At 44.8% G+C, this 14332-nt stretch overlaps 1 protein-coding gene across 1 annotated transcript; it reads right to left on the reverse strand.

Moving 5' to 3' along the window:
* Positions 1 to 1142: 1142 nt before the first annotated feature.
* Positions 1143 to 13799, reverse strand: trpc4a (transient receptor potential cation channel, subfamily C, member 4a). The gene is made up of 11 exons (XM_077020130.1): positions 13321 to 13799; positions 11053 to 11508; positions 8867 to 9385; positions 5611 to 5947; positions 5275 to 5414; positions 4781 to 5103; positions 4487 to 4682; positions 4093 to 4287; positions 3782 to 3823; positions 3304 to 3393; positions 1143 to 3198 (listed from the first exon to the last, which is right to left on the reverse strand). Exons 2-11 carry the CDS (start codon positions 11428 to 11430, stop codon positions 2572 to 2574), a joined length of 2847 nt encoding a protein of 948 aa, XP_076876245.1. The 5' UTR covers positions 11431 to 11508; positions 13321 to 13799; the 3' UTR covers positions 1143 to 2571.
* Between the last annotated feature and the right edge of the window lie 533 nt (positions 13800 to 14332).

Genomic DNA, 14332 nt, shown 5'->3' on the forward strand with positions numbered 1-14332 from the left:
TGAGTAGGGGGCAGGGTGAGTAGGGGGCAGGGTGAGTAGGGGGCATGGGTGGTAGCCACGCATACTACTGTATCCTTCAGATGATGTGTGCAAAAATGATAAAGATGGATAGGGACACAGAGAAAGAGAGAGAGATGGAGAGACAGAGAGAGATGGAGAGAAAGAGACACAGAAAGAGAGAGAGAGAGAGAGAGAGAGAGAGAGAGAGAGAGAGAGAGAGAGAGAGAGAGAGAGAGATCAAAGAAACCAAAGAGGCATTTTTAGTGCTCTAGTTCATGCTTCTGCTGGGAAGTAGAGAGCATGATGTTTACAGGGTGTAAAAGAAGGGAACAAGATGAGCAGCATGCTGAGTTTGATTAGAGCTCCTCACCACCTCCGGCACTGGGTGTGGGGTGAAATATAGTTATGCTTTATTAAATGTTCTATAATGTAGAAATAAATCCATGGATTCTGTAGCTGTTTGGAATGTTCTAATAAAAGACATTGAACCATCTGATGTTAGTTCTGAAACTTATTGTAGCCCTACTAAAAAAAAATTGCAGTATCGGGAATTTTTACTGAAAATACCCTCATGGTTATGATAAACCTAACTTTTTTTTTTTTACCTTTTAAGCACCTCGATGGCCAAAGAAATCCAAAGGACCTCTTACCATTGCCAATTTATAATTTATGCTAATGTTTTCATATTGCAGAAACACATGTTCGCGCACACACACACATTCACACAGAAACACACAACTAACATACATAAACAGCAATTAATCATTGTGACAACTATTCAGAAATAATTTAAGACTGTGTGAAGGACTTTGGTACTCTGGTACAAAGACGCCGATCTAGTGTTTCAAAACCACCTGACACGACGAATCGGGCACGCTCGGGTTTAGCAAAGCTGATCAATTGTTTTCATTTTTCCTATATTGATTTATGATACATGTTTTCCACAAATGACTTATCTGTGACACAGTCACCGTTTTAACAGCGCATTGTTCTTATAACGTTAGTACATCGGTGACATATAGTCTTATTGACATTTGTGGAACAAATCCACAGACTAATCCTGCGATGAGCTCACTGCAGCCGTCCGAGGACGTCCATCATTCCGCTTGGTATTCATCACCAGCGGCACAAGAAAGACGATACGCCTTCAGAGTCCTTTATTTCTTTTTATGTTAGCATAGTGTACTGAACCTTTAAATGAACACTGGATGACTTGATTTTACATTAGAGCGCCCCCTGCATGATGACAGAGTAGCTGGCTCTCGTAATCCCAGAATGGAAAGCTTTGACAATGGAGATGTGTGGCATTTGGTCAGGTGTTGCTGCTTAACAAATTTTACAACTGTAAATAAATGAATTGTGCAGAATACGACAGAACTGATTAATTTTTCAATACAATACTGATATAAGTGTAACATGATATGGCATACCGTATATATGCTGCACAAGTACTGTTTATTATAATAAATTTGAATCTATATCCAATATTCTAATGAGAAATACGAAATCACTTCTTATTTGAGGTTAGTACCCAGTGCGTTGTGCTTACATCATAGTGTAAGTGAGGGCAGGCAACACAGCACACCTGTTCATGACTCACGCCCATCAATTCATAGTGCTCTTCAGAACCAGAAGCCATTAAAGTCTAAGTCATGCCTAACTGGAAAGTATATGTAGAGAAACTTTAAATATTTGCATAGTAAGAATAACCCAAGTGTAATAGGAGGCATGATGGTATTAAGTCTCTCAGCTAAGGACAAAGTTGGACTTGGGTCATCAATCAGAGTAAGGCAGAGTACAAATCCTTCGACATAAGGGCTTTGGCTATTGCTCTGTCATATGGGAGAATTAAGCTTTAGGATGACGGGCAAGCTTCATTTAACCATCCTGAGAGCCATCAGCGCCCTGCAGTTCTACAAGCTCAGTCCGGCAGGCACACCTTTTAAGCCACTCGTCCCAGCATGCATTATGCAAAACCCTTCAGGAGCTACTGGAACAACAGTCATGTTCAGGAAAAAGACTCAAAACATCTCCATCAAAATAAAAACACAACAAAGGCAGCTGCTCTTTAACATTTTTCTTTTGCTTTTCATCCAAGTCCACTCCGTTTTCAGTACGGCACAGTGTGTTTTGTACTTTTTGTTATACAACTACACCAGTGCTACCATCGACAGTCCACAGTAGAAACGAGGGACATTTTGAGGCATCCGTAAGAGACCGGTGACTGACGGACGTTACTGGCCACGTGTGCGAGTCCTCTCATCTCGGCGTGGCCTGCTCTGGGCTCTGGTGCACTCCCAAAATAACAGTCGTGGCTAAGCTTCCCGCAGTAGGACAGACAGAGCCGTACGAGTGCCTGCACCCAACAGTCTAGTGAGCTGTATCTGGATATGAGGGAGGAAAAGAGGATTTGGTGGTTTTTACTTTTGATGCTCCTGGTCAACATGTTTCAGTGGGCTGTCAAACACCCTTGAAATGCCAACGCTGTTTAGCCAGGCTAATGTCCAAAGAAGCAGCACCTGTTTTGGCCTAACTGGTGTCTGATTGTCACTCCGTAGTGGACATATGCTACTACAATCTGCTAATGATTTCTTCATCACTTTCGCTACCCTTGTCCTTCACGTCTTCATCACTTATACATGGGGTGTGCGCTAGCGGTTTGCTTTCTTCAACCTCCTCCTTCAGTTCTTCTATTTCATTCTCATCACCGAGCACACAAGTTTCATTGCCCTTGCTCTGAGCTGACACATCAGAGGGGCTCTCGTTCTTATTCTCCGCCCGGAGCTCCTCTATGTCGGACTCCCTCTCTTCCTCGCACACCGAATAGATCCTGCCAGGGTGGGACGTCCCTCTGTGGCGAATCTGATTATACAGTCCAGAGAAGTCTCTCATCCTATCGGAAGATTTTATTTCTGAAGCCATGGGGACAGACCCATTCGCTACGAAGTGCTCGGCACCCTTAACATTTGTTTTGTTTGTTTTCAAATTTTGTTGGAGCATAGAGGCGGTGACGCTGAGAAGTTTAAGTTTGCCCTTCAGTTGACCTCCAGGGGGAGCTGCTGAACACTTAAGAGGACGGTCAGGGTAGGCAAGGCTTGAAGTTCCAGCGTTCGCTTTAGTGCCCTGTATTCCTGGCTTGTACCCTTTCATCATCCCAAGCACCTCATAACGAAAACTCGAAATGTCCTGCTTGAGCTCCTGAAAAACAAATATATAAATATGGTGTCAGCTGATAATATTTCACATATGGACAACATGGCGATTTACTACATTGTTCTCTCGGGGGAAAAAAGAGTCAGTCACCTTGAAGTTCTCTTCTGTTAGGCCCTCCTCTGTCTTGGCATCTCTGATCATCGCAGCCACGTAACGTTTCACCAGATTCCGCAGCACTTCCTACAGTAACACCAAAGACGCAAATAAGAAAACTAAAGTCTGGAAGGATCCCAGCACTGGGCTGGACTGTGATGTCTGCTGTGTATATGATACCTGTGATGCCTGTGATGTCTGTAATGTATGTGATATGTGTGTAATGTCTACTGTCTGTTATGTCTGTGATGCATATGATGTGTGATGTCTGTGAAGCCATGATGTCTGTGATGTCTGTGCTGCATTAAAAGAGTCTGCAGAACTAAGTTTAGAGAAAGAAGAGGGGAAAGGTGTTGGGTGGTTTATGACAACTCAAAGGTAATACATTTTGAGTAGTAAGTCTTCTGAGGGTTTGATATGCTGCACAATGGCAGACGTGAATAAACAGTGATTGCTTCTTAAGAGACGTAATTACCTGATACTGGTGATTGATGCGCATATTCTCAGCGGCTCTCCTCTGTAGGAGGAGGGAAATGGCTTGACTATTGACAACAACAAATTCACAGCCTCTAGTTTGTTGTGGTCTAAGCAGTGAGGCTCCCGGCATAGTTATCAGCATAGAAGAGTTAAAGGAGCAAGCAGAGCAAGGCAGTACATACTGGTATTTACCACCGTAAAGAAGTCTTGCTTCGTTTCAGAACTATATGATATTGTCAATAAGATTATTGCGATTCATTAAACATAAGACATAAATCCTGTAAAAGTCAAGGGATGATAAGGGCTTACACTGAGTGACCCAAACGTCTCTGTTCTCTTTGATCTCGTACTCTTGAAGATGTGCATTTTAATCCATCTGATCAGGTACCATGCTGACTTGGGGCTGGGGATTAGATTGAACGGGGGAGGCAACGTGCCACCTTCTTCGAAGTAGCTCATCCACAGCTTGGTTCGTGCAAACTTCCACTCGATGTCAGCATGATCCTGCGAAACAGCCGAGGAGAGAAATATTCTTAGACTAAAACAAGCAAGGCAGAAGTTCCACACAAAAATAAACCAGGAGACAGGGGCATGTAGGAAATGTACTAAGGATGCATTTTTTTCACTATATGAGAAGTAAAAACTGCTTTGCGAGAAGTCTAACAAATATGAGTCCTGGTAGAAATACAGCATTAACACTCACTGCAATGTGCTGATAGGAGTTGTTCATCATGGCAATCAACATGTTGAGAAGAACTACCAGAGAAATGATGTTGTACGTTCCAAACATGGTGGCACCCACAAACTCAGTGAACTCGTGGTCTGGGTCCACGTTGGTCACGTGCAGACTGATAAGCCCAAATATGGACCAAAACAAGGACTGCAGTGTCTCAAATAACCTGGAATGACAAGAAGAGTTGAGTCACGGGCCTGAGTGTACTGCACGGCTCCAGCCCAAAGACCCTCGTCCACTTTAGGAAGCTGGATCTTCACTCACGTGGAGAAGGCGTTGTTCTGCTGCACACAGCGGATGCCCTTACAGTTGCCTGTCTTGTTGGAAGCAGGGGTCTCGTAGTAGAAGTAGAGCTGGTTGAGGCCGTTGGCGAAGGCCAGCAGCACCAGGCAGTAGATGAAGAGGAACTTGAGGATGTCGAGGAGCATGCGCCCCAGCGAGATCTGCAGCGGGCCCAGGTGCGAGTTGGCCGTGAAGAGTGAGATGAGCCGCAGCGAACTGAAGATGTTGGCGATGGCGAAGAGGGCCTCGGCCACCAGGGTGGGGTGCCACATCTCCCACTCCTTCCGCGGTTTATCGCCACTGTACTGAGGAGAGAAGTGTCACAAGCATTTTTAACGTGATTCTCCTGAGCGTGACAGCAAAAGATGTTTGAACAGCACAAAACGGACTTCTCTCAACTCTCCACGTTAGAAGCAGGCAGGAAGAAGCCGTTGCGATGACATTTTTTTGTACAGCAGGCTATTGCCATAGCATACCTTTGTGAAAGCTACAATCTTCAGAGAGATAGTGGCTAGATATAGAGAATTCATGACAAAATCCATGAGGTTCCACCAATCATGGATGTAGTCCTGAAAGCCTCCATCCCACATCTGTTTGATCTCAGCCCAGATGAAGCCTGCAAACAGTAACATTTAAAATATCCTCAAATGCTCCATGAGTTTGCAGCTCAAAGACATTACACCCAAGTCATGTTTCTAACACATGATCCTTCCCACTCTTGCTAACAGCTTTGCCCTCCAAAACGCTCAACTCCAGCGAGTCCTGTTTAATTCCCTGGGTTAGCTTTAGCTGGAGCTCCTGGCTGGAGTTACCTAGAACCCAGGGGAGGATCATCCACTCCACGGTGGTTGGGGGTGGACCCTGCCGGTGCGAGTCGGTGGTGACGATGTGCTGAGAGGCCAGGAGGAGGAGGAAGAGGAAGGTCAGGTAGGACGCGGTGTGGCAGATGAACTTGATGAAGGGTTTGCGGATGAAGAGGCCGTGGTGGCTCTTGGGGGCAATCAAGTAGAAGAGAGAGAAGAGGGGGAAGAGGAGGCCGATGAAGATGCACGTGATGAGCTTGCCGGCCCAATGGCGCCGCCTCCATCCGGGAAACTCGTCATACCAGCGCGATGCCAGGAGCTGCTGACAGTTCGGCTGTGCTACAAACTAACCAATCACAGACAAGGAGAAAACAAAGGTTTAATAAGAGCACATGGGTGCTTACAGTAATAATCATTTTCTCAGTCTGAGGTAAATGAGCAGGAGCAGCTGTAGGAACATCAGTACTGACCATTTTGTTCTTTAACTTATATCCAATATAGGAGACTGACTATATTGGATATAATATTGGATATAATATCTCACTTTTATTCTCTCACCGTAATTACTCCAAAACAATAACTGTTTCTTTCTTTGATAACAGGATTATCTTCTGATTAAACTTGTACTGATGTACGTGCGTTGTGAGAGTGGAAAGCCAAGGAACTTCATGTCACAAATCTAACAAAACACAAACTGCTTACTGTCGCTAGCTTGTCTGGTTCTGATCCGATTGTATAAGAATCACCTGAGTTGCATTCTGCACCTTCTCACAGTCACACAGCACACATAGACCTTCCAGTTAGTCCTAACAGATCATTCTGTCCATACATTCAGCAAATTACTTATTAGATCGACAGGTACCTGCACTTAAGCAGCATGTGAAATGCCTATTTAACTGTGATCTACAACCATCTCCCAGGTAGGGTACCTTCATCTTTGCTTAGCCTTAAGTCTAAGGTGAAATGTGGCCACAGAGACAAACAAGAGAGAAAACTCTAGATGTAAATAGAAATGGCACAAGCCCAGAGAGAACCGGCAGTGTTGCACTGACACACAGATAAACAGATACACAGACACACATATACAAAGATACACAGACATGCAGACACAGAGATACACAGACACACCAACACACTGACACAGATACAGTGACACACAGATGCATGTACACACAGACACACATATACAAAGATACACAGACATGCAGACACGAAGTTACACAGACACACCAACACACTGACACAGATACAGTGACACACAGATACAAGGACACACACACAGAGAGACAGACACACCATGCGTTTCCTCTCAATTAATCGAGCTCCAAGCCAACAATAACCAGAACCCTGAATGATGTTATAACCAAAGGACCAAACTAAACAAAATTTATGCATTTTCAATTCCCTGATTTACTGGATAATTTGAGGACATATAGCCTTCTCAAGCATAGAAGTACATATGCACACACCCACATATACACACACAGGAAAACTGAGAACACGGTTGTACTCGCTAAACAAGCACCACAACACATTCCTGCCACTTCAGTAATACGTCAAGTCAAAAAACAGACCATGAAGCTCTCTGCCGAATGCAGAATCTAAATAAAAACACACACACATACACATACACAAATTCACGCCTACACACACACACAAGCACACAGACACAATTTGTTTTTGATGGAGCTGACTCCATGTAATTTGACTGCTTATAATCTGGCTCCATCCTTAAGTGTTCAACATTGTTTGATGCACACAAGGACATGGGGACACATTGATTTTTGATGAAATGTGCATTTAATATCATCCATTTTGGTTAGATACTGTGCTGGAGGATGCCATCATGCACAAAAAAGTGTCACGACAAGAAGAAAAAAAAGAGCATTTAGTTTACTTACTGAGACTAATCTTAGATCAGTTACAAAAGTGTACATAAACATAAATAAACAACAGATGCTATCACCAAAAGAAGGTACCCCATTGAGCCTCATAATTTTGGTTTACTAGATTCACTTAAAAGCAACTGCAGAAAAGATCACTAGTACTGGATGTCAATGGGGCTCACGGTGGCTTATCGAGTCTTATCGGCAAAGTTAGATCTACTGGTTGACCCTGACACCAGATGTTGTAGAAGAACAGAGCTGTTTCAGAATCAGAATGGAATCTCTGTTACCATGGGAACAATGATTAATGGAGATCCCTATCGAGGACCACCTGAAATAAGCATAAATATTTACTTATCCATGCAGCCGCAGAGTGAAATCTGTCAGGCCCTCGGAGCACGACGCTGCCGCTGAGACACGCTAAACCAGAGATTACCACCTACAGGGCCACAATTTCTGGATGTGTGTGTGTGTGTGTGTGTGTGTGTGTGTGTGTGTGTGTGTGTGTGTGTGTGTGTGTGTGTGTGTGTGTGTGTGTGTGTGTATGTTGGTGGAAGGGAGAGGGATGGCATGATAGAGGAGTGATTTGATGCTCATTGGCCAAACTCAGTCAGGAAGATTTGATTTCACACGCACGAAGATGCCAATAAATTAAACTCCTACATGGAGAAATCCATTTGCACTGCTGGAGGAAATACACCTGAAGCTCAAGTGAGTCCAGTTCACAACTGAATATTACAACATCACCGTGAGCCCTTGTCCAACACTGTTGGTTTTTCTGTGTATAAAAACATCAGACAGTTGTTTCTGATGAAACACAAAGTTTGCACAGACTGGAGTGAGGATAACAAAGAACAACTCTTTTGAACAGGTAGACAATATATGTTCTGAAAGCAAGACATATGATTTGGTTATGACTACCAAAAGATGCTAAGTATGATAATCTGAACACTGTTCTCATGCATCTCCATTGCATTTGATGCACAGAAGGGGGAGACATAGATCCACATAAACTTAAAGTGTTGAATTTGTTTTTATCCAGATCATTCGAGACTGAGAACTCTAGTCCTATATAAGTAGAGCAGACTAGTAGACTCTCAGGCTGTGCACCTCCTGACTGTGGTGCTCACCCTCAGACTGTGCACCTCCTGCCTGTGGTGCTCACTCTCAGACTGTGCACCTCCTGACTGTGGTGCTCACTCTCAGGCTGTGCACCTCCTGCCTGTGGTGCTCACCCTCAGACTGTGCACCTCCTGCCTGTGGTGCTCACTCTCAGACTGTGCACCTCCTGCCTGTGGTGCTCACCCTCAGACTGTGCACCTCCTGCCTGTGGTGCTCACTCCCAGACTGTTTCCCTGGACTACCAAAGATGGCCTCACCTCTTTCTGGTGGTACTTAATAGCCAATCTGAGTCGGGCCAGATCGTTGTTCCCCTCGTCGTCCAGTGGAATGATGTCGTCCCTGAAGTTGAGGATGGTCTCCAGCTCGCGGGAGCTGCGCGTCTGGTCCAGCAAGTCCTTGGCGAACTGCTTGCACTGGTGCGACAGCTCCTCATACTCCGCCTTGAACTCGTTCTCCACCTTGCTCAGCTCCTGCAGCTCCCAGCTGAGGCGGAAGGCGGTGAGGAAGGGGTCCTCGCTGGACAGCGCCACCAGCGACGGGCTGGCCAGCGCCCGGTAGATGTTGAGGCGGGAACGGGAGTGCCGTAGGCTGTCCACGTCGGAGCCGGACACGCACTCCACACAGTTGCAGCGCACCTCGTGCGGCTGGGGCATAGATACGCCCTTCTGCACCAGCAGCTTGATGATCTCGTAGTTGTTGGTGTGGGCCGCAAGGATGATGGGCGTGATGTCTGGGGTGAAGTCTGAGAATTGCTTGTCCAGCAGGATGGGTGGAACCTGCCAAAAGAAATATGAAAAGAGCGTTTCAGGGGAAGAAGAAAATATCGCCTCTATTTTTTGCAAGTGTGAGTCCGTGTCAACATGACATCGCATGTCAGAGGTATCTTGGTATTTACCCAGCAAAGCATCTTTATTTAGACAACAAGCCTACCTAGATGTATAAATCTAGCATTTACCATATTTATCACATAGCTGGGTATGTCAGGAAGCCACATACATAAACTGATAGATTTGTATGTCTTATGCCCCACTGAATTTGGGAACTCTATGCTGCTCAACTATGAAACCACTAATGAATGTTGTTATGTTGATGTGCTTTTCAGAACTTTTGGAGCAGTGAAATACTATCAACTATACATAAATCCATCCACTGAGAGACAGATTAGATGCATTTTCCTGCTAGCAGCGATTTAATATGACAAATGCATTCTAATTTGCAGTGACATCTGGTGGCACAGTTATCAATTTAGCCAACCTATCTCAAGCACTTGGACATTACTTATTGAACAAGATTGATAAAATCTCTGAAGCGTATTTTCTGCACATTTCAGTGTTTTAAACTGATATTTTGTGTTTTTGTGTGAAGTTCATGCTACCATAGTATCATGGTACAATGCAATGCAATGCAAAGATACAATGCAAAATTCCCTCTTAGATCTGCACACAACAAGACACCATCGTTACAGCAATGTGAATTATGAGAGTGAATTATCCCAGACTTCCAGTATAATTTCCGGTATAAATGTCATCGCAGAGGTCTGGGAAAAACTGATCAGAACATCTGAAACTTCACTAAATTCCATCTGTTGTTAGAAGAGCAGGACGTAGAGGAAAAACCATGTTCCTGTAGGATGGAGACGTGAGCCTGTGCATGTGACTGAGGCCTGTAACCAGTGAAGAACCTTTCTGGCACTTTAGACAAGACCTCCAGACTTAAAAGTACACTGTGATTTTTATCATAGGAGTCATTAAGTGGTTAAGGTGGAACACTGTTTGCCTGTGTTCACATGTGCTTGAGACAGAAGCAATGGGTCTTCGAGTGGAAAGACGGAACAATAAGTCCCATAAGTGTTACATACAAAGGAACCTTTCATCCTCTGTGAGCACAGACGAGTGGAGAGACTGAACAACACAGGCTGCACTTTGCACTGTCTATCCATATACCTTGTTAACTCACACAATAACAAGATCTTAAATCAAGACTTCATAATAGAGTGTGCATAACAGCTCTTCCCACACACTATTTTTTCACATATTCCGGAGTACATAGGAATAAATGGAACATTCTGTGGTGGAGGTGGCACTGAGGCTGGAGATAATGCTGCTCTGCAGGAGACGACAGAGACACATCTCAGCCCACAGCCCACTCTGGAGCTGGGAGAACCACGGCTTCAGCTAATTGTTGAGGAACACTTTGTTTTACATAGCCACTCTTACAATATAACTATGACTTTTAATACAGCATGTCATACATACTGAGTCATTTGTTCCATGATGTAAGGATGGAGAATTGGTGACTTGTTGTGCATTGTGCCTTAGTAAATAATACTGGAATTAATAGTGTGACACTGCAACAAATTATACCGCGTTACCAAGCGTTGTGTTTTGAGGGGGGCGTCTCTCAGGCCAAGGGGGCGGGGTGGGGCGGGGCTTGTCTGTCCTACCTGCATGCCTCCGCTGGGCTTCTTATGGTTGAGTAGCAGCTCCACGGCGCCCACCACCTCCTTGCGGATGGCGTGGAGGAGAGCATCTCCCACGTAGACGTTGAAGCTGAGTAGGAGCTCGATGATCTCCAGGTTCTCGTTCTCGATGGCGATGAGCAGCGCCGTGCGGCCCAGCGGGTCGATGCAGTTGATGTTGATCTTGAAGTAGATCTCGGCCTCCTCCAGGGCCTGCTTGACGCTGGCGTAGTCGCCCTTCTCCACGGCGCTCAGGTAGGCCTTCTCCTGGGGAGAGAGCTCGGACTCGGCCCGCACGATCCGCAGGGGAATGCGGTCCCGGTACGAGGAGCTGTCGGTTCGGCGGTAATAGAGCTGGGACATCGCTGTTAGGCCATCTTACACTCGGTGGAGCGGGGATCGGGTCAGTGTATCACACACGCCACAAGGACACACACACAGCTAACATGGAAAAGGTGGAGAGGGTCAGAAGGAGAAAGGATGAGATGAGGAACACTCCCGACGGAAGACTGTACGGGTGTCTGGGGCTGGGCTTCGCTTTAATGGCAGGGTGTAACTGTACTAGAGAAATAGCTTTTGGTGTTGTCACTGCCTCCAATGCCACACCCTACATCCTGTATGGTCCACTCACAATTCAATTGCCTATTCATGAAAATAACAACTTTTTCATTCAGTTAAAGGGTTTTGTTAAGTGCCTGTAGTAAACAGGGCTGGGATCATGCTAGGGGAGGTTATTCTCATAATAGGCTTCAGCAGTATATATATTCTTTAAAGCAATATTGAAACTCAAATGCCAAACAACATCTATGCAGCAACAATTTATAATACTCTAAATTATTAATACAAACATTTTGGCTTAAAAAAAACTGATTAGTAATTAACTTTGATAACAGCAAACATAAATATGGACTCACTGAAATAAGCAGTATAGTGAATGAATGGTGGAAAGAATAAATGCAGACTTTACACTGAATCTGTGCTCCAACACGCTATAATCTTAAAACGGGATTATTATTCTAACTACAATAACATAACGGAGGCTGCAAATGTATGTGCAGTTTACAGTTTTATAATCCATATTTATAGAACCTGAAGATTCATGTCTTACTTACAGACACATAAAACCATGCCAAAGCAAGGCCACTTAAAAAAAACATCTTCCAAAGTACCACACTGTACCTGAGGCAAAATGCCAAGAAAATGGAAACATTTAATCTGCTGTATTCGAAAGGCTAACACGCGTACATATAATCTCCACATATAAATCGGCAAAACATACTTCAAGTTGAAACTTTTGGCGAATCAAAACTTGGGGTATTCTTAGGTGTTGATTTATAAAGGGTTGGTTATTTTAAAAATAGGAATAATAGGAACTCCCCGTTATAATACACCACTCTAAAAGGTACAAGTACCCATAATTAGCAAAAGCATACCTAAATAATAATTAGTACTCCTTTCCATCTCGTGTCTTCTAAACCTAGCAATTAAACGGACGATGCAAAGAGAATAGGCAGAATGATTTAGCATGTCTGGAGCTTGTCACGACGAAGCGATCTCTGGAGCCACAGGCACACAGCGCCAGTGCTCCACGGTCAGTGCTGCCATTTGGAGAACTGGCCAGCGAGGCTGTGGAGCACCAGCGGCGTGTTGGGTGACACCCTGTTTCCTCCCAATATAACCTAATGTACATGCTGCTGGGTACAGCAACTGTTTCCTAAAATAAGTGAGATGCCGCCTGCATATTTGCGACATCATGGTGTCTATAACGATTCTTGGCATAACGCTGTGTGGTTTCTCTTATATGCTGATAGAAACTGATAACATTTAAGATGTTACCACTTTTCAACGTCTTGTATGTAATGTGTTGGGATTAAGTGAGAATAAATACCATTAATTATACGTGGTTCCATAGTCTTTCCTTGGTGCCTACTCTTTGTATTGATTTTATCAGCATTAGTCATTAGTCATAACTTCTCTATTCATTTTTTTTTCTTTTTCATCACTCCAGCAACATATCCGTGTGTCTCCCATGGCTCAGACGAGGAAATCCTTTACGCACTGCGATGAACCTGATGGAACATGTGAAGGTTTGTGGTTTTAAAGCGGTATTATCGCTAGTTCACGGAACCGATTTGCGTCCCGATGTTCACGGCTCGGTACTTCATCGGCTGACAAATGACTGCTTAGTTTGGTTTAACGACTGAACTGTAACGTACGGTTGAAACACGTGAACGCGCTTAACTCGAAACTCACCTTTAGGATTGGGGTGTTGTGCATATTCACCCAGAGCCACTCGTGACTTCAGTGCGATTTCCTTTGAGGAGCACAACAGGTGCTCCAACGTGCGGCGAGAACCTGCTTTGTGTGTTAGGAGAAGAAAGCGAGAAAACGCTGGACTCCTGTCGGCGCACCGGGAAACGGCTCGGATGCGCAACAGTAATCAAAGTGGATCACAACACCTTCACCCCCAGTACTCCTCCCGTATCCTTATGCGCAGTGACTTGAAGTAATTTATTTGTTCGAGTGGTCCACTGGCTGGAGAAGAAGGACACGAAGCTAAACTGTTAGTTAAAAAAGTGTCAGCAGCGTCTCCTTCCTGGTTTCTGTGCGTAACTCTAGTTCAGTGCGCGTCTTCTCGTTTTGCGAGGGGATGAATTTCTCTCCGGTTGAAAACACTTCGAGTGTGGTGAACAGCAAACGGATTGGACGTTTATTCGATCGCTTGCTGCATCCCTCCCTCCTCTCTCTCTCTCTCTCTCTCTCTCTCTCTCTCTCTCTCTCTCTCTCTCTCTCTCTCTCTCTCACACACACACACACACACACTCACTCACTCACTCTCTCACATGCTCTCTCTCTCTTTCGCACTCTCTCTTGATGCTAGACATCAACATTAGCGCCCAAGCATAAAAGGCCATTTTGTATAAGTAATTACACTGGCAAAGTGAAAGGAGTCTCGCTACTCTAGCCTGAACCATAAAAACAGGTGGTAACAGGTGTCCAGCGAGGGGAGGGTTCAAATAGCTTCAGTGAGGGAGGCCCTGAGTTCAATCTAAGAGAGCACTGCTGTAGAGAGTATACTGCTCGCAGCGAGGCGCTTCCTGCCTCTCTTCTCCAAAGCGGCCTTTGATCAAACGCATAAAGCACAAATTGTGCCTCCCGCTGATGCGCTCGGCGGTAACGACAGAGAGCCCGTGACCTGTTTTTTGTCTTATTCGCAACCGAGGCTCCCACAGAAATGATTTATTCCCCCCTGAGCGCCAGGGTC

Source organism: Brachyhypopomus gauderio, chromosome 10 (genome assembly GCF_052324685.1).
Source record: "Brachyhypopomus gauderio isolate BG-103 chromosome 10, BGAUD_0.2, whole genome shotgun sequence".
In the NCBI taxonomy this organism is placed as follows: domain Eukaryota; kingdom Metazoa; phylum Chordata; class Actinopteri; order Gymnotiformes; family Hypopomidae; genus Brachyhypopomus; species Brachyhypopomus gauderio.